Source organism: Verticillium alfalfae, genomic scaffold (assembly GCF_000150825.1).
Source record: "Verticillium alfalfae VaMs.102 supercont1.7 genomic scaffold, whole genome shotgun sequence".
NCBI classification, from domain to species: domain Eukaryota; kingdom Fungi; phylum Ascomycota; class Sordariomycetes; order Glomerellales; family Plectosphaerellaceae; genus Verticillium; species Verticillium alfalfae.
In genome coordinates, this window is record NW_003315032.1 from 457536 (window position 1) to 477382 (window position 19847).

General features: G+C 56.1%; 6 protein-coding genes and 1 non-coding gene across 7 annotated transcripts; 2 read left to right on the forward strand and 5 right to left on the reverse strand.

The window, feature by feature from the left end:
* Positions 1-163: 163 nt before the first annotated feature.
* VDBG_05975 (PRO41 protein) lies at positions 164-707 on the reverse strand (the record flags this gene model as incomplete). Its single annotated transcript, XM_003003487.1, has 3 exons — positions 164-226; positions 279-595; positions 650-707. 3 exons carry the CDS (start codon positions 705-707, stop codon positions 164-166), a joined length of 438 nt encoding a protein of 145 aa, XP_003003533.1.
* A 5664-nt stretch (positions 708-6371) lies between these two features.
* Positions 6372-7223, reverse strand: VDBG_05976 (conserved hypothetical protein; the record flags this gene model as incomplete). Its single annotated transcript, XM_003003488.1, has 2 exons — positions 6372-7052; positions 7158-7223. The coding sequence occupies 2 exons, from the start codon at positions 7221-7223 to the stop codon at positions 6372-6374; spliced, it is 747 nt and encodes a 248-aa protein (XP_003003534.1).
* A 493-nt stretch (positions 7224-7716) lies between these two features.
* Positions 7717-8862, reverse strand: VDBG_05977 (conserved hypothetical protein; the record flags this gene model as incomplete). Its single annotated transcript, XM_003003489.1, has 1 exon — positions 7717-8862. The coding sequence occupies one exon, from the start codon at positions 8860-8862 to the stop codon at positions 7717-7719; it is 1146 nt and encodes a 381-aa protein (XP_003003535.1).
* Positions 8863-10201: 1339 nt separating this feature from the next.
* Positions 10202-10655, forward strand: VDBG_05978 (conserved hypothetical protein; the record flags this gene model as incomplete). Its single annotated transcript, XM_003003490.1, has 2 exons — positions 10202-10212; positions 10256-10655. The coding sequence occupies 2 exons, from the start codon at positions 10202-10204 to the stop codon at positions 10653-10655; spliced, it is 411 nt and encodes a 136-aa protein (XP_003003536.1).
* Positions 10656-11727: 1072 nt separating this feature from the next.
* Positions 11728-14847, forward strand: VDBG_05979 (serine/threonine-protein kinase plo1; the record flags this gene model as incomplete). The annotated part of the gene is made up of 3 exons (XM_003003491.1): positions 11728-12078; positions 12133-12571; positions 12629-14847. The coding sequence occupies 3 exons, from the start codon at positions 11728-11730 to the stop codon at positions 14845-14847; spliced, it is 3009 nt and encodes a 1002-aa protein (XP_003003537.1).
* Positions 14848-15572: 725 nt separating this feature from the next.
* VDBG_15122 lies at positions 15573-15644 on the reverse strand. Its single transcript has one exon. It is a non-coding gene; the product is annotated as a tRNA-Met (tRNA).
* An 821-nt stretch (positions 15645-16465) lies between these two features.
* VDBG_05980 (SKT5) lies at positions 16466-18788 on the reverse strand (the record flags this gene model as incomplete). Its single annotated transcript, XM_003003492.1, has 3 exons — positions 16466-16704; positions 16845-18484; positions 18637-18788. 3 exons carry the CDS (start codon positions 18786-18788, stop codon positions 16466-16468), a joined length of 2031 nt encoding a protein of 676 aa, XP_003003538.1.
* Between the last annotated feature and the right edge of the window lie 1059 nt (positions 18789-19847).

Here is a 19847-nt window from a genome sequence, read left to right on the forward strand (position 1 = left end):
ACCAATTGTCTTGCTCGTCTGTTGGCTGAATATACAGGCTCCGCCTCTCTGTCAGGTGAGAGTCCCTCTGGGATCCTCCTGCGAGGTCGAGGCATCGCGGCATATAGTACATGGATTTGGGGGAAAGGTGATGGCGATATCTGTCGTTGAGTTTTGTCCTGGGTTACACGCGCGGACCGCTGGAGCGGGCTCGTTGGGGCAGAGACCAGGGGCTTGCGCAAATGATCTACAATCAGGTCAGTCATGAAGCTCACAGAACAAGATATGGCTCGTCATACCTCGCCCTCGCTGTAAGCCCAGAAGTACACAATCAGGGCGGTGAGGTAGTAGATTGCTGGGTTCGTCGCCTGGTAAAGAAGAGAGGCGGCGAGGGTGGTAAGAGGCAACATGACGAGACGGAACTCGAGGCTGCGGTGAAGTGCCGTGCCGGCAAGTAGAGGCATGGGCCATTCGAGAGCGAACATGAACAAGCCCATAACCAGATTTATGATTTGAAGGGCCGGTATAGGCTTGACAGCCGGATCCAATGTCTTGGTGAGGAAGTCCCAGAAGATCTTAGGCCAGAAGAAGCCCTCGATGGCAGCAGCAACTTGATCTATTTGAGTGTAAGCGACCTGACAATTTCGCATCTCATGGTGATAGGACTTACAAGCTGACGCTGTCATGACGATGAGGCGAGCCCAGTGGTTCTTGATGAGGCGACCCATGGTTCCAGGGTTACACCGTCCTTCTAATCCTGTCTTCTTCTGATCTGTCCTGCGTCTCCTTTGCTGATCGACAGTCGTCGATGTCTGCGCAGTCGTCTCTCGAGCTGTCTGGGACCAAATGACGAGAAGGCCTGGCGATGTAATGACGAAAGTCGATGCGTCTGACGGTGATTCGAAAGAAGCAAAAGGGACCTCGTTGCCCAAAGCTAACCCGGAGCCCGAACCAAATAAAGACACCGAAAAAAGGAGAGAAAAGTCGACCCGGTCGAGAGTTGAAAATGAGTCCTAGACTGGTGGAAGAAAGGAAGGTGAGGTGCCGGACCTGCGGAGGAGAAGAGAACGTCGAAACGGTAAAAAGAGAGCCGATATTAAAGAATGCTATCGACTAGGCAAGTGCACAGCGCTGGCAGAGAAGAAGGCCAAAAGTGTCACCTGTCTGTTGGCGGGGAATGGGCGGCTCTATATTGGGATGGAGAGACTCCGGACGAGAGAAGGGTGTCTGAAGTCGGAGGAGCACGACCCTCGGAGTGTAGACGATGGACGGGGGTCTGGGGTCGACAAGGCGACGAGGGTGTGGTGGAGGGAGAATGGCCCTCGCCCGGAGGGCAGGACACCAAGGCGAAGCAAAAGCTTGTGTCTGGTGTCGAGGGGCCTGTGTCAGAGGCTGGGATCTGGGACGGGTGGTGAAGGGAACGATGGCCCAGGGTGAGCAGGGTATGGGACGTCTCTGGGTGGGCCTCGAACGCGACACTGACGATGGGGTGGGCGATGGGTCAAGTAGCGGCGCAAGTCTTTCGCGATCCAGGTTCTGGTGATCTGATCTATGATGACAGCTGGCATCCGAGCGACATTGAGACGTGAACGGTGGGAGGAGAGGCGCGGCGTCCAAGGGGTGGGCGATCGCGTGTCAGAGAGAAGTGGGCGAGGAGGTGGTTAGGTTGAGGGATCTGAGGCTCTTCTGTTTTGCGGGCTTGCGCTGGGATCTGGAGCTGTCTGGTGCAAATGCCGGTAGTGCGTCGCAGGTCGTGGCCGTGGAAGGTTGTGGGTGAGCAAGGCAAGTCTGGTTGTCGGTGCGTAAGAGGTGGGGTCTGATACGTGATCGTCTTCAGGGATGGAGAGTCTGTCTTTTGCGGTTTGCGATGTGGGCTGGCGCATGAAGAGGTTTGAAGATCAGACAGTTGGGTAGGGGACGGGGAAGGGGTTGTTGAAGCGGCGGCAGAGGCTGTTTTATCAGACCGACCGTTACGATCTGGATGGACGGGAGGGGGGGGGCAATCACTCTGAGCCAGCCATCCCATGCGTAGCCGATGGCCTCTGGCCGGTGGCCGCTGGGCGAGGCCTTTTGCCGTTCATCATGCAGCATGCGGTTCGAGGAGGCCCCGGATGTGGTCACACTGGCGACCTGGGCGCATGGTTAATCGAGGGCGGCTTCTTCTAAGAGGGGAAAATGTGGCGGGCTAAGCCGCTAGACTGAGCGAGAAACATGAGAGTGATATCCCGGCGTACGAATTGCAGAGGCTGCAGAGACATGCGGTAGCGACGGGACCAGCATCGGGACGTCGAGAATGGTGTTCTGAATCTGGGCAGAATCGATAATTGCCAGGGCCAAAGTGCAGGCAGCACAAGGAGAATGCTCAAAGAGGGTGTGATTGGTAAAAGCTCGGCGGTTAGAAAGCAGCTTCGACCAATGGTGGGTCTTGCCGCTGCAGCTCAGGCAAGGGTGTAACAAGGGGGGGCCCCTTCCCTCCCGCCCAGACTGACGAGATGCTGGCGCCAAAAAGGCCCTGGGCTCCTTCCCTCCCTGCTACTCGTGACTCGATGAGGGGCATCTGGGGTCACTGTCAGTCTAGGAGATTTTTGGACAAGTCGGATCGTGAACGAGCCCATGAGCTTGTTCTGGGATTGGTCCAAACGAGCAGGAAAATTCATTCGAATTGGGATACGATAGTTGAAGTGAGGCGAGAGAGGTCTTGGTACGTAGGAACATCGGCCCAGCCCCTCCCCTCCCCTCTCTTCCCCTTCGGTCCCGTCTGCACCTTCTGATCCCGCCTGCAGGTGTGAAAGAGGGTGCTCCCCGCCTGCAACTGCCACACGGCACCCATCACCTTAGCACGCGGTACCTAAGAGGGTTACCTCTGATGGCTGGCACAGTGGCTGGCACCTCCCAAGCCGTCTTGCAACCGAGCGTACCTTCCACTCAGCTGAACCGTTGCATCGATCCGTCAACCCATGTACAGGCGCAGGCAAAGTCAGGATACCATGATGCTTATGCCATCTCATGCTGAGACGGTTGATCAAGGGAGCTCCGACAGACACCAGTTCCAGAATCTCATGGCTGACGCAAGTCCTGTTTGACAAAGTCACATGGGCGACTTGTCCATGTCTCGCCAGCGACAGGGGTCTTGGGCTTTGGCTCTGGGTCCGAGCTCCATTCTAGACGTCTCTTCCAGGCCTCTCTTTCCGTCTGTTCTCCATACCCTCGGTGAGTGTCTACCATTGCACGCTTGGTACCACCACAAGCGTAACCCGCACCGTCACACCGCTGTCGCAATGGAAACACTGGGTCTCGAGCTGGAGAATATAGCTTCGAGCCCGCATGTCTAGCGGGTTGCACGAGCATCGTCATCCGCCGGCTCGACCGACTCATGGGCTTCCACCAGCATGTGTACAGTTGCCAACCTTTCTCGACGTCGATGGACCAATATGCAGCCGCCGGTCTCCCGGCTTGGGATCATTCGTCTTGCTAGAAAGAACGAGCCACTTCAAAGGGTCACCGACCCAGAGTTGTGTCTCGATCGGGTCAACTTCTTCATGCAGTGGACCCAGTCCACTCCAGTGCTACCAGGCAACAAGGTAGCGCCCGTTTCGCACCCGACCCACGAGGTATCGACACCGCACAGAGCACAAGCTGTCAAAGATCAGCACTTCCAGGGACGCGGGCCACCCTCTGTGCCCAACCCCTTGAAGTCATCACGAATTGTACATCCTAATCAGGCTCTGGTGGTCCGAACTCTTCCACCATGACCCACAACAAGAAACTGTCGAGCGATTCAGTAGGACACCCATCAGACGTCAGACTGTCCGCCGTCAGTTTGGGATGGCAGGCCGTACACAACCCCCCCCCCCCCCATCCAGCAAAATTCAATCGGGAAAAAAGATACAAGTCTGTTCGCCTCCTGCGCGGTCGTCCATACGCAAGTGCGGCCTTTCAGGTCGCATCAGCACAGGCGTTGTCAGGAGTCCTGCACCCAAGCGAAAGGCGTTGCTAGTGCATCCTCTGGTTTCCTGGCCGCTTGAGCCACCCATCGCCAGGCCAGTCAGTGATGGAAATCGATAGTGCGAGCTGCCAAGAGTTGCGAGAACAGGCATCGAAAGACCCGACTTCAATCTGCGAGCGACTGGCGACCATGGCATGTGCTTGTTAAAGAGGTTGCGTTTGCCGTGCATCCAAATCGGCGGATGATGCTAAAAAAAGGCATCCCCACCGCAACCCTGCCGTCGGTTGCCCTCAGCGGTTCAAGACCGGCTATCATTGGCTACAACGGCTCTGCACAACGCCGCCAGCGGTTGTGACCACACACAACGACAGCAGCCATACATATACAACCTTCATGATGACTGGCATCCTGGCTTGTCACCTGCATTCACTACTGCGTCCCAGCAACCAAACAATCACGTCCACGCTAGTCGTCCTGCCACTCAGCTCTCGACGTTGGCACGAATTATCGAGCTCTCGCGTGGCCAGATGGCCAGCGGCGATCCGGGCTCAGCCGAATGCACAAAGAATGTCCAACATCAGTGATCTCATGTCGTGCAAAATCTTGTGCGAACCACAGACTTGGGTCTCGATGTTGGTTCATCCAGCTGACTGATTGGACGACGACAGGCAGCCATGTTGATTGTTGCAATTATAAGGAGCTCAGGGTCGGCGCGCAAAAGCCAGGCATGTCTCCTCGTCTATCGTGCCCTACTTATGTCACACGACAACCAGACGAATAAGACCCCAAAGTCATGCAGAGCTGCCCAGTCCATAAACGTTGCAATCGGTCAGTCCAACTTGGTGTCGTGATATGTTGACCGCTACTGTCCTGACTCGTCTCGTGGCGGCTCATCCCACCCAGGACCGCGGCACCGTCACGCACCTGCTCCCGGCTCAACTGGCGACTTTCTTTGTCCCTTCCCGACACTGAAACCCATCCGTCACCTGATTGCTTCGCTCCCGTCGTGATTTTGATGACAGGGAAATGGTCGCTAAGCTGTTGCTGTGGTGGGTCGGCCAAGCAGAATGCCTTCGACCTCGGATCCGACGCCACCCGCCCTGATCGCCGCGGCGTTGCACGACCTGTGCAAGGCATGAAGACAAGGTGTAAGCGTCGGCGACTTGATTTCACGGCTGCTCAGGTCGCCGTGAGATCTTTTACAATCGAATGCCGATTAGCCGGGGCGGGGTCCTCCATCTAGACGACAACCCGCTTGTCGTCTCGAGCATGAAACAGGAAGACAGGGACGTCATCCGAAGCCTCAGACTCGAGAGTTCACGTGAACATGCTCTTATTTGCTCGGTATTGCTTGAAGACACTACGATCATTGATCCTGTCGGGATCTGATGTCACACATGCACATGGTCCATAATTCCGAAGGGCCCTCGCCTATCACATGAGGCCGGTGATGCGAGAAGCTGTGAAGATCGTGAGGCGCATGCCAATATCTAGGTTGTTATTGAAATGCCACAAGTAGAAACAATGCGCCTTCTGACTGTCCGCGTCGTGACCTCTCGATCGCTGTCGCGACTGGTGATTAGGTCGATCTGAACGCTGGAAAGACAAGATAGAGAGGAGTAGCTACCCAGGATTAGTGTCCATCGTTGTCGGCTCACCGGCCTCTAGAGTTTCTTGACCAGTTTCAAAATAAAAACAAAATGCGCTCCGAGAGTTTACGCAAGGGATGCCCAGAAGTACGGATATGGATACACTTTATCACTTAAGGACGAGGAGGAATTTCTTCGTGAGCAAGGGTCGAAGCACGCCAGCAAGCCCCTCCGCAATGACTGAGATGTCTTGACATCAGGTTTCATGGCATGAACAATGCTTCAAACTGGACTATGGCGGTATCTGATGAGCACGCTGGTATCAATTAGGTTTGACGTGGGAATCTGCAGACATGGCTAGGTCTCGGATGTCCTTCTGTGAGTGAGAATGCGGGTTAGGTCAGATCAACAGGTGAAAATGTTGAGGATCCCTCGTTGGCGTAGCTGACTGCCGTCTTCTGATGCCTGTTGTCATGAGGTTGAGCGATTATATAATCCGTTCATATCAAGTGTTGAGAGGAGGCCTTTCTCGCAAGAGCACAAGCTGCCCTAGACGCGAAGCTTTTGAAGCCTGGTTGCGAACGAAGAGGGTCTGCGCCGCCATAACCAGCAGGCACATATCAGTTTCAGTAGAGGTATGCCAAGATTCTATATGAGATGAGATCAGAGAAAACCAAGTATCCCGGTCGAGATATCCCGAGAGGGATGCTGCCGCCATGAATCAGAACAAGCGCCACCACAGCGCCAATGGACCGAAGAACTCCTTTCCCCAGGCTGGTCAGCTCGCGCAGCCATCTATGCAGTGAAAAGCCGTGATGTACAGAAATATACAAACAACCATTATCCGGCAGCCAGCCTCAAGCCGAGGAGGGAACGGTAGCCTGTAATGTCGGGCACAGAGGCTTCTTCGTCTTGGGATCCCGCAGCGCCCGCAGCGCCTCCTCGAGCACGGCGACCTTGGCCTTGACCTCCTCCTCGTCCTTCTCCAGCTTGTCCTCACGCAGCTGGAGCTGCTCGAACCGCGCGTCGAGGTCCTTGATGCGCTCGAGGTTGGCGTCCGGCTTCTGCGATGCCTTCCAGTACTCGTAGACGATGAGGCCCATGGCGACGCTCAGGATGAAGGCGTCGCCCACGACGTCGGCGAACAGGTCGACGGCCTTGTTCTCGGAGAGGGGCCGGAACTTGCGCCGCCAGAGGGTTGTCGCGGGGAACACGCGGAAGTGGCCCTGGCGCACGCCGAACATGCCTGTCGTGCCCTGCTGGCCCTGCTGACTCTGTTGTTGCTGTTGTTGCTGTTGCTGCTCGGCCTCTATTCGAGCCTGTTCTTCCTTTTTCCTCTTCTTCTCCTCCTCCTTCTCAATCTCTTCCTTCGTCTTCACAGTCGGGGCCTCGGCCTTTTCCTTTGCTCTTGCTTCGGCGCTGGGATTTCGTAAAAGGGCGACGTTCAGCCGCATGTTAATCTGGTGTATGGATTGACCGTAGCGGGCGGCAAATTGGCGGAACCGCGGGTGCTCGTGGGCTTGGGCCTTGATGTGGTTCTAGAGTCGCGCGTCAGCATGGGAGGGGGCGTCAGGCAGATCGAAGGCCCCCCAATCCAGGCACCAATTGGGCGGTCTGGAGGCTTTGACGTTGGGAAAACGTACGGCACCATATTTGGAGATGTGTCGCACAAGCAGTGCTGCGAGCTTGAAGAGGGGTAGGGGGACCATGGCGGGGTCGGATTCTCAGATCGCTGGGTGAAGTGATCATAGGTGGGAGACCTCAGAGAGCTTGAGGTTGTCCAAAGTCTTGGCTTTGGCTCGCTGCGACGCGGGTCGGATGGCCCGTGCATCGGTCTTTCGCAACAGCGACGATCGACTTGGAGCACGAACAAGTCTGTCAGGACACGAACTTGCCTAACAGGAGCCGTAGCTTCGATCCCCGATATATTATATGGCCGAATGAAAATCATCAATGAAGAGATGGCAGCGCCTTAGAATGCGCTTGACAATGAACCTCATCGTGCCAACCTGCTTCGGTTGTATTTTTAAGTATTGTAAGGTAGTCTATTATATCTCATCTAACATTGTACATGTGAAACCATGAATACATCGCTGGCCGCTCCCATCCCATAAATCAAGTCAAGTACAAAGTGACACACAAGGTTGCTTGCCAGCGCCACTGCCCCCGAACTCCGTCCTCGTACCATGATGTTCCACGACATCATTGGCCGTGGTATGAATCGTTAAGATCGATAAGGCCCTGTTCGTACATGCGCTTCGCAATAGGATACACAGCGCGCGCAAAATTACTCCTCCTCTCCAGCACATACCGCGGCGAAACGTGCTCAAAACCCTCGACCTTGTGATTCCACCGTCCCGGCCCAAAAGCGTGCAGCACATAGGTGGACGACCAGTCTCGCGCCCAGGCCGGGAAGCGCTCGGGGTGGTTGAACCTCTCGAAGAAGCTCTCGTCGTACGAAGGGAGAGTGTCCCCTTGCGTGAAGTTGGACAAATTAGACGGCTCGTCCTCATGGGTGCCGAAGAGGGCATCCGTATCCTTGTTCTCCCAGCTGCCCGGCGCAAACGCGTCGCGCTCCATAATAAGCATCTCGCCCGGCTCCCCGACGAGGCGCTGGCCATAATTCGTGATAACAAGGTTGCTGTGCGTTATCCACCCGCCGTCGTAGGCGAGGTGCATGCCGTCCATCCAGAGGCGGATCAGGCGCCCGGCCCGCACCGACATGAAGTAGCCGCTGTTGACCATGCCACCGAGCTCGCGGCCAGCGACGGCGTTGAAGCCGCTGGTGCGGAGGGGCCGGATGTCCCGGAGCGCGTGGACGTACCAGTCGAGGTAGGTGCCGCCGAGGTCGTGGACGGCCTTGACGCGGACAAAGTCGGACTTGTGCTCCATGCCCTTGATCTCAAAGCCGTTGCCGGCGTGGGTCGGCACGTCGACAGTGCGGATCTTCATGTCGAAGAGGGTGAAGATGAGCTTGCTCCACTTGCCGGGCTCGGCTTCGCAGGCGCGGGCCACTGGGGTGCTGTTGGCCTCAGCATTGGTGTGGAGATAGATGGTCGTTGGCCGCCAGTAAAACCACACGGCGTAAATGGAGAGGAAGTGGCTGAACTGAAATCCAAAGTCTTTCGTGACGTCGGCCAGAATGTAGACAAAGTGGACAGTATTCGGAATGATCTCAGCCCGCGCGGGCCCGTCACCGCAGGCCAAAGATGCGGGTATGTAGGATCTCCCTTCGCGGGACGTGAGTAAGAGGAAGGCTATCACCAGCAAGGCGGCAAAGACAGAAGCTGTCCTCACGCCAAAGCGACTTCGAGGGAGGAACCTCACGGCAGAGTCTGGTTCTATCATGCTGAAGAGGAGGAGAGGCTCCCAGAAGAAAAAAAAAATAGGGGCTGCTTGAGCGGCACAAGCTGACGGGAGGGCAGCGAGCTACTTTTATGCGCCATCTTGACACGGCTAGGTTTCTTCGTCAGTGGGGGTATCATATTGATGTCAGGGGGTTTGAAAAGTTAAAAGCCCGGCATTCCAGAACGGCTATATATGCCCGAAGTCATAGTAAGAATCTTATTTGCCTCCAGTGGTGGTTAACGTGTTCTTGCTGCCTCTGAAACGGGAGCGTGGAGATCCATCTCCGCACGCGCTGCTGTTGATTTTGGCGTGAAGGAACCAGCCTGCAAAAAGGGATTCTGGCGTTGAGAGGCTCGACTGTCGGCCTGGCGCGACGGATCGAATGGTGGTGGTGGCTTGCAATCGACGTTGACGTTGACACGAAACGCCAAGCCTTGCTATTTCTGGTGGGGAGTTCACTAGCGACTGGCGTAGTTCAACGCCAACTTAGGTGCCTAGGTAGGTAGAGTATTGAGGTCTACTGCCGTAATCGCAACACGTGGACCGAGATTCCTAATTAGGATGTGCACCTCAAGCCTCTGGTACCTTGCTTCAGGAAACAAGCTCTCTGCTGTTCTGGTCTGCTGTTATGGTCTGCTATTATGGTCTGCTATTATGGTCTGCTGTTCTAGTAAGCTGTTCTGATCGAGTGCTGCTGCTCGGTAGCTACCGGACGCGAGGTACCAGGTAGGAACCTAGGTATCTTACCTACCTAGGTACAGTAGGTAAAAATGGCATTCAGGGGTCTGCCTAAAGAGCCGCTCGCCTGAACCGTCTTTGTTCGCCCCTGGCGCTGCACCTGCTCGTGAGCCCTAGATCATTTGAAGGGAGAAGCTCAATTGGTACATTAACCTCGGCGCCCATAGTGATTCCTATTGTTGGTTCGAGGGTGTTTTCGTTGGTGCAAGCCTGTGCATGTCGGCGCTAACGAAGGCTTCACGATCATGGCGCCAGCCAGAGCAGCTCATTTACGTCCAGGTAACTAGACGACCGTGTGTTCGAGAACTTGCTTTCGCCGCAAGGATGTACACCGCCTCTCTCAAGGGGCCGGGTTGAACATGGCACTGTTGAGATGAGCATTGCTGCCTTCCATAACTTTACCCTGATCCTGCTGCCTGGGGCGCCGGGACCCCACGATATCCCTTCGCGGGATGGGGCTTCTACTCACCCGGTCTGGCCTGCCCCACTGGATACACAGCAGCTTGTACAGCTCGATACGACAGATTACCAGAGTGGGATATTCAAATCAAGCTCCGGGAGGGTGAGACTGCAGTAGGGTGTTGTCCAGAGTTCGTCCCCCATGTCTACCCCGTGATCCCACCTCCCTGCGCTGCTGACACGGCCCGTCTACTAGAGGCTATCGATGCACAAACCGCAACGGAAACACGTGCGTCCTCATCGCCTCAACGGAGAGGGTAGCGAGCGTTGTTGTTCCGACGGGTCGTTGTGTCGGTACAGATGTCGAAAGTCAGGGGACCGCCACGTTTCCAGACATTGTCACACAGACCATTACGAAGACGAGCAATATCCGCTCCGTTGAGACTGCGCTGGCAATACGTGTCATCACACTATATGCCCCCATGATACAGCTTAATTACCAGCCCACGGACCTGGTCGCTTCGATGACGGACATCTCGGCCGAGGCAACGATCAGCGGCACAGATCGGGCACGGCCAGCGACGACGACTGCTTCCACCGGGCCACAGCAGCCGGTGGTGAGTTCTCCGACCGCCGGTAGCTCGAATGGTTCGTGAGACTCCACGTCGGTGACCAAGATTGGCATCATCGTGGGGGCCGTCGCGGGCGGGCTCCTCGTAATCGCAAGCGTGACCTGGTGGGCGTGGCGGCGGAGGAAACGCAGGGAGCCAAGATTGGGATTTGGTGAGATCGGTGAGACTCATTACACAAGCAGTCAGCAGAGAGTGGCAGAGCTACAGTTTGTTGATCAACGAGACGTGAAACATGGAGATTCACGAAGCTGGACACCGCTAGAGTTGGATGCCTACAAAGGCCCGAGACAGCCAGTCGAACTTCCTGCCGAATACATGTACAACAAGCATTGATGTACCAGATACTATGATTCAATCGAGGACACGATTTATGATGACCCACCATGTTGTTCAATCTTCGATCTGCGTGCAGGTATGTTGCTTGAGGCGCTTGGTGCTCGTACCAGCATGCTCCGGGGTCTGGACACCTGAAATGTACAACACCCAGTCTTGCGCTGTTGTACAGGTCGCGTCGCTTCGAGGATCAAAGATACCTTTGTTTCGAGATGCTTTATGGATACCAAGCCTGCTGGCACAAGGGACAGTTTGGCCGTGGCCCATTGCTGTTTGTCGTAAGCCCAGCCGCGGTGAGCGATGCCGCCAGGCCTTGCTAGGGATGCCCAGGTGGGGCCAGGTTGGCGAGGAAGGTGCTGCCAACGAGGGTTCCCACAGCAACGACAACCAGATCGGGGAATCAACAGCAGCAATATTGTACCACGCGCCCTCAATCACCCATCCACATTATTGTAGACCTCTCCCCCCAATTCTCACAGTCGGAAGGCTCCTTCGTGCCCCGAATCCGACAATCGCGCCGACCCCATTCTCCTCGGGTGGTAACATTATTTAGTCGAGTCGAGTGCATCTGTATCCTCTACACATGCTCTGCTCAACGAGGTAGGCCACCCCGGTTGGCAGTCACGGCTCTGCAACGTATGAAAGCGTGCTGGTGCTAATCACGCGACACCCCATTGCAGAGGACTCCTACCGCACATCATCCAGGACGACGTCAACAGCAGCCCCGTCCTGACCCGCGACGTCAACAGTGCGTCAGCACATGATGGCCCATAGATTAATGGCCAAAGGAGGACCCGAGATGGAAGCTTTATCGCCTAGGGATGCGAACGCCGGCCGTCAAATGATGAAGACAAACGACCTGAAGGCCAACCCGGTTCCCAACCCGGTGGCAAAGCTCAAGGCAGCACAGGGGAAAGACCACCCTCCGCCACCACCCGATACCGTCGTCGAGCCGCCCAGCTCTGACCGCTCCGATGGCGCCGTCTACCAGGTCGGCAAGTTGCTCGGCAAGGGAGGCTTCGCCATCTGCCATCAGGGTTACTTGATGCCCGAAAAGAAGAAGTATGCCCTGAAGATTGTGAAGAGCCAGATGCCGAGCAAGATGCAGACGAAGGTCCGTGACGTCGCCCCTCTCTCGCGTGGGCACCTGACTGACCAGTGTTTGTAGTTCCAAACCGAGTTGCAGATCCACTCCAAGATGAAGCATAGAAACATCGTTCAGTTTCTGAGAGCCTTCTCCTTCAATGACTGCACCTTTCTCGTCCTCGAACTCTGTCCCTACGGCTCACTCATGGAGATGGTCAAGAAGCGAAAGGGCCTGACTGAACCTGAAGTTCGCTTCTACTCAATCCAGATTGCCGGCGCCATCAAGTACATGCACAGCAAGGGCATCATTCACCGCGACCTCAAGATGGGAAACATCTTCCTCGACCGCAATATGAACACGAAGGTCGGCGACTTTGGACTGGCAGCGCTTCTTGTCACGGGCAAGGACATGCACACCATCCGACGCACCACCCTTTGCGGCACCCCCAACTATATTGCGCCCGAGATCTTGGAGAAGGGAAAGAAGGGACATGACCACATGGTCGATATATGGAGCCTGGGTATCATCATGCAAGTCCTTCTATCAGCGTTCATAGGATGACGCACATTGCTGACAGAGTACAGGTTCGCCATGCTCACCTCGAAACCTCCCTTCCAGTCCACAAGCACAGATGAAATCTATCGCAGGGCGCGAGAGCGCGACTACGAATGGCCAACGATGGAGACAGCAGGCAAGCTTATCAGCTCCGAGGCTAAGGATATTGTCGCTACCATGCTCGAGGATGCAGACAGAAGACCTGAGCCTGACAGCATCGTTCAACACCCGTTCTTCAGCTGTGGTTATCTGCCTGTAGAAGCCGAAATGACTTCCAAACTCCTCACATTGCCTCCGGATGCGCCTCACTTTTACGGCAGCCGCATGAGTACCGTGCTCCAGGCCTCAACAATGAGGCATCTCAAAGACATGTGCAGAGAGTGCGACGTCGGACCCTACGCTCGCCAGCAGGCCATTCATACACAGACTTGGAAGGAGATGGCGGCGGAGGAGAAGTCGGGTCTAACTCCGATGATTCCTCTAGCGGCACACATCGTGTATCGACCCTTCGACGAATGGCTCAAGGAGCAAAAGTCGTACAAGGCTGGCCTCCTGAGTCACTCGATGGCGCGGGCTGAGGGCAAGGCTGATGCCCAGCTCCCTCTTTCCCAGACTGTCCCGACTGGACTGCTACGCGCACCGCCGCAAAGCTTTGCAGCGCAGCAAAGAGCCCAGGGCCGCCCTACCACGACAACCGCTGCGATCAGGACCAAGGCGCAACCGGAATCTCATTCCGATACGGCCCCGCCCCTCCGCCCAAGGACTGTAAGACAGTATACAGCGTCCGACACTGAAACAGAGACGGCGCCACCCATTAGACAACCCCAGCAACCTCCACAGAAGCCGACGACGAGCTTGCGAAGAGCACTGCCCAAGACTCAGTCTGCCTCGGCTATTCCTACGCAGTCAAATTCGACTCGCAGCAGCTCACCAACATCGAATCAGAGTGACGCATCGAAGGAAAACAGCTACTCGACGCTCTTCAGTGCCTCGGAGCAACCAACGCCAGTGCTTGGTACTCAGCCGGATGCCATCCTGGAGCGTCTTCAACGTCTTCAGACTGAGCTTGAACGTGCACTCAATGCGCGCACCATGGCAATCATCTCCGCCAAAGAAAAGGCCCCCCCTCGACCCAAGGTTGTGACTCGCTGGGTAGATTACACAAATAAGTTCGGCCTCGGGTACATCCTCGACGATGGAGGTATTGGTTGTATTTTGCGAGACATTCCGACAACAGAGAACGGCAAGACCAGCATGCTGCCCCCAGCTTGCATGCTCATTCGCAACGCGGAAGAGCACAGCAAGCGCGACCAGGACCTTAGCTACACCGACAGACACCAGCCAGTCCCACCGCGAGAAGACGTCCACTTCTACGAAAACAATGGCGAGGCGGGTCTGAAGTGGTACGGCGTTCCTGCTCGGCAATTCCGTGTTCCCGTCGATGAACGGGGTGTTGCGGGAAAGATGCCTCCTGGCCGGGACGTCTATGAACACAGGAAAAGAGAGAGGGTGATTCTCTGGAAGAAATTTGCGAACTACATGATTGCATATGGTAGGGATGAATTCGGTCCGGGGCATGACAACACGGCAGACCTCTTTGGTTCTCAAGACCCCTCCTCGTCTCAACCCACTGATCTGGTGATTTTCTACCAGAGACTTGGCGACGTTGGTTGCTGGGTCTTCTGCGACGGTCATCTCCAGTTTAACTTCCCTGACCACACAAAGCTCGTCATCAACGCGGCCGGTACCTGGTGTCACTTCTGGCACCTCCCACAGGATGCCGCCGAAAGCCTGGCGAAGACAGGCACGCTTGACCCGAAGAGTCTTGATGAGCGGAGTACTCTCTCGTACCCTCTGCAGACGCTGCTGAACTTCCAAACTAAGCCGTCAGCACGCACCACGACAACGACTCGTCGCCGCCCTGAGATTCCGGCTGACTTACAGGGCATCCCTGCAGCCAACGATTTCCGCCGCAAGATCCATTTCATCAAGGACGTTGTCAAGGAGTGGGTCAGCCACGGTGGACTGGGCAACAGCAGCATGGACCGTGAGAACAGGCTGATGTGGGCTGGTCACCGCGAGACGGTGAATGTCAAGATTCCAACCAAGATGACTTGGGTGACGATTGGGGCTCGATGGGGCGATGACAGGCTGTCCGCCTATGTGGACCCGCGTAACCCGACGGTGCTGGGCGAAGAAATTGACGAGCCTAAAAGGTTCGCTCGCAGCCACAGCAGCTAAATCACGACTTGATGACCTGGCGTTGATCTCACCCGTGGTAGGCTGAGACGTGGATCGTTGGTTTTCTTCCTTTTCTTTCACACCTGTTCCTACGTAAGCAGACGAGGTGTGCAAAACTGGTCATATTGAGCGGACCTTTTCTCTCTTCAAGACTGGAAGGCTCCAACTGGCTGAATGAACATGCACATCTGGGGAGTTTGGCGAGTAGGCCGAGAATTGTGACAATTTTTTTAGTGAGCAAAAGCGTCAGGCCTCATGCATCCTGTTCTGGGCTGAGGTTTTTTATTTTTTGGGAATGCATCTTGTTCATCCACCTGCCATTTATATCTCTGCTCGGCGACGCAAGCGTGCCTGCTGGACTGCTGCAGGCGTGACTAGCCAACTGCCAAGTTCGATGGCGTGTGGACGTGTATGTAGCTTGCGAGACTTTCGCGGCGAGCCCCTCCGCAGGGATCGGCTTTGAGATGTTCCCGTGACAAGTCATCTTACTGACACGGAAGACATCGCCGCAAAGACAAACGGCAGGCAGCCCTTGCTCGTCCTGTGTACCCGACGGCAGCACAATCCAGCTCGACATCCCAAGAATGGACGACAGGCCAGGAGCTCTGAGCGCAAAAGAGCAGAAGAGCAAAAGGAAGAATTGCATGAAGCCTTTGGCTAGAACAAGGACGGAGAAGTACATACAGCATGACCTTGGGAAAAAAAAAAGGTCAAAAGAAATCCGATAGCAACTGGACGTTTCGATCGTCCGACCTCCGGGTTATGAGCCCGGCGCGCTTCCGCTGCGCCAAGTTGCTTTTATTGGATGACTTGGGCGGCGAGTGTGGAGATCATATCGATGCTGCACTCACGGATCGACTCGGCGCACCGAGCAATGGATTTTCACCCTGGTCAAGACTGAGATCATCTCCCAGGTTACCAGGTATAATGTCAGGACAATTCGGTCCCGCAGGCTCAACAACACGATGCATTCGTCACAGTCACGCGGTTCATAGCAAATTTACCAGCCCGTCCGAGACCGGTCATTATTATATCCTCGTATGTACAGATCCCAGGCATAGTCGCCGAGTCCACCACCATTTCATTGCCGCGTCCTGTATCAATGCACTCGGGGGTGAAAACCAAAGTTCAGCTCTTCTCCCAGACCGTAAAATCACGCCGAGCATGAAAATGAGAAGGGCAATCGGGGGCGAAAGAAAGGAGGGGGGGGGATGTACATGGTAACAACGCTGACGCGCGTCCCGTGCACACCATGCAAAACAAATTTCGTAGAACAACCACCGCCCAACAGCAGCACGCCCAGTGGTAAGAGTGGGAGCGCATCACTTCGGCGCTTGCGTGCGTCGTTGGTCAAGTGGCGTCGTTGGTCAAGTGGCCATGACAGTCAGGATGCCCCAAAAGTCAACGTATCGCAATGGGTGCCATCGGAATAAGCCAACATGCTGAATGATGCCGCATATCCAAGATTCACCATGTCTGATGAACTGAGGTTGAGGTGGTCGTCGTTTCGGCCCGGAGGAGGTGAGTGGATAAAGGAAAGCCTCGGTCATTAATGCAAATGGAATGTTGTGGTCCAGAAACGCCAAAGTCGTGCCGCCGGTCGTTCTCTGCTCCTCAATTACATGAGAATGCAGTCCTTATCGTCGCCCTTCTTAGCCTTGCCGTTGCGTGGCGGCGCAACCTCCATAGGTGTTCCGCCGCTGACGGCAGCCTGAATAATGGCAATCCTCTGCCTTGCGCGGTCGTCTCCAGAGTCAGCTGCCTTGACGTACCACACATTGGCCTCCAAGATGTCGCGCCGGCATCCGATGCCCATCTCTGTGAAGTACCCGACGGCATACTGCGCCTTGACGAAGCCTTTTGTGACGGTCAGTACGAAAACCAGACAGCTTTCGGGGCAAGTGACTTCCCAAGGTCCGCAGACCGCCTGGCCCACTCGTAGGCTTCTTCTTCATCCTTCTCGAGGATAGGCTCCGCACCGACCATGTACCACGCACACAGTCCCATCATGGCGGCCGCGTGGCCCTTCTCAGCCGCGCCAGTGTAAAAGTGCACACTGAGGGCAGGGTCCCTCGGACATCCGAGCTTGCCATGTTCATATGCTTCCCCCATACGGAAGTTAGCTTCGGGATGTCCAAGTTCAGCAGCTTGCGTGAACAGCTCGGCGGCATAGTTCTCATCCTTGAAGACATCGTCCCCGTAGCCCGTCTCGTACAAGCACGCCAACTGATATGGTGCCGAATTGTAGATGGAGTCCGCGGCTTCCGCCGCCAGTTTCATCCACTTGATGCCTTCGCGGTAGCGCTTCTCTCCAAGGTCACCCACGAGGCATGCCTTGCCTAACCTCGTCATAGCACCGGGGTGTCTCTTTGACGCGGCGATACGAAGGAACTGGACAGCTTTCGCAGGGTCCTTGCGACACCCCCAGCCGAATTCGTAGCACAGAGCACTTCGATATCCAGACTCGGCGTGGCCATGCTTGGCAGCAATCACAAACAGAGGAAATGCCTGACTGTAATCTTCCTTGCCCTTGCTGAAGAGACCAGACGCATAGCCATCGGCAAGGTAGTATTGCGCAAACGGATATCCGGCGCTCGACAGCTTTTGGAGGATCTGCTTGGCCTCTTTCACCAGCTCCTGCGGAGATCCCTTGATCTGATCGTCTCCCTTCTTCCGTGCAGGCTCTTCCCAATCAAGCCCTTGCTCCTGGGCCGTGGAGATGAGGAAAACAGCAAAGGAGTACTGGATGGAGAGATCGGTAGTCTTCTTAACATTTTGACGATACATCTCCAAGGTCTTCTGGGCGCTGAGAAGTGAAGCGTTGTTACCGACAGCATTCCGTAGCCTGTTGTTGTCAAAGCTGATGGGAGCCGGGGCCTGTTGAGGGTAGGGCACGTTCAGGAGCTCGGCGTAGGACGATGGCCTGACATCGGGGGAACGCCTAGACTGAGCAGACGACACTCGGTTACCAGGCATCAAGCCAGGCGAACGGCTGCGGGCACCAAAGTCGGAGTAGGTTGAGTAGACAGACGGGGGCCGCTGAAGCGGGCCGCGCTGAAGAAAGCCGCTCGAGCTAGGGGTAAGGTGTCGGTTGATGCCAGCATCCGCAGCCAGATCAGGGTTGGAGGCTGACCTGACATCTGGCATGTTGGGTGCGCTCGCCACCCGCTCAGGGGGATACTGGCCTTGATGGTGGTATTGGAACAGCGGCACGGACTGATTTCGGGGCATGTGGCCCTCAATGAGAGAGCTCTCTGCCGATCCATTGTCGCGACACTCGGAATTCTCGTTCATGCCAGAAATGGAGCTTGCACTGGTCGATGCCGAGGACTCCTTGGAGACATGTTGTCGCCTTGTGCTTGTAGTGCCATCAGATTCACGGCTGTTGCGATTGTCGTCCTGCAACGTCGTATCATTTGCTGTGATCCCACTGATGTCTTCGGGTGCGGGGGTTGTCAAGTTGCTATTCGGAGAGAAACCAAGGTCGAAGTCTCCCAGCGAGCCGCTGCCGATGGGACTTGCTAGCTGGGGCGCGTGCCGGCTGGATACAGTCGATGCTGGCGAGAGCGGCTGTCGGTCGTGGTCTCGCGGGCGAGAGCTCTGACTGTACGGACTGGTCGGCGATTGGAGCACTGGGCTGTGTGGTGGCAGGTGGGAGTTGGTGGGCGACTGAGGTTGACTTCGCTGCCGCGTGCGGTCTGCGACCACAAACTCTGCAGTGGCGCCATGCACCTGCTCAATATTCGCATTGGAGTGAACCCAGTTGTCGGCCTGGAAATTGACTCTCACGGGAGAGACGGGAGCGTCCCGAATACGTGGAGCGGTGGGTCCAGACTTGACATCGACTCCAAGTCTTTCGTGGGAATGAGGGACCCGCGGCAGTAGTTTGTGTGTATTGGGGCTTGTCGGCTCCGGAGGGGGGGAGGTTCAGTGGCGGCCATGATGGCCAGGGTATGTGGTAACGTCTTTGATGGATAGAGTTCTCTGCGGCTGCTTGTTCAACGGCAAGGCAACACGGAGGGGCAGTCGTGGAGTGAACGAGGCCAAATGCTATTGCTCGGACGTCTCGGCGAGCATTGATGCAGGCGTGTGTCTCAGAGGCTCGGTCGCAGTACGAGAGTTCGCAAGACGGTAGGATGCGCCCGCAAATTTGCCGAGTCGATCGCAGCAGAAACGAGCGGAATGCTGTGCAGCGAAGGTTTGCTGCTGTGTGAGCCGCGCAGTCGCTAAGGCTGCTCGGAGGGGGAGTGTATTATGAACTAGATACTGAATAGAGCAGTTAGTCGTGGCTGTACTGGTGAAGTGTGCACAGTCAATGATTGCAACAGCGAGGAAATTGATCGAGGTAGGCGGTTGGGCGGTGGGTACGAAGATGAGGAGGTTCTGCTTGGGGGTTTCGGAGGCCCAGTCGTATTCTGCCCTAGGAAACCGGCCGGCTGCTCGGCGCCATGCACGCTCGACTCCAGCAATGCGTGTGGTGGTGCAGATGGACGTGCAGGCTGGGCGGAGAGCGTTTTATGTAAGGCGTTCCTGGGGGTGGATGGAGCAGTGGCCCAGTCGTGTTCTCGAATGACAATTGTCTTCGCTTCAGGAACAGAGACCGGAGCGGGCAGGCTGGCAGGGTAGTGTTCAGCCCGCGGCGGCGAAGAAGCCGTCAAGTGCCTCTGGCAGCGGTGGGCGCTGTCAGTGCGGAAGGCAGCAGCAGCCACCTAGGCTGCTAGACCACCCAGCGATCCGGCCATGGGGTGAATTTCGCCTGAGCTGAACACTGCTGCTCCCGGGCTGACTCTTCAGAACCTCGCACGACAGCAGGCAGGCGCGGCACCCGCGGAGCTTTGCATACCTCGGCCGGTAACTGACTACCTATCTACCTAGGTAGGCGAAGGTAGCAGGCAAGGCAAGGCGGCCCCCAATCCATGGTTCGGAGTCGGTATCTCGCTCCGAACCTGAGCTGTCCCATCACAGCCTCAGAGGAGGAGCCTGGGGTGACACGACTTGCT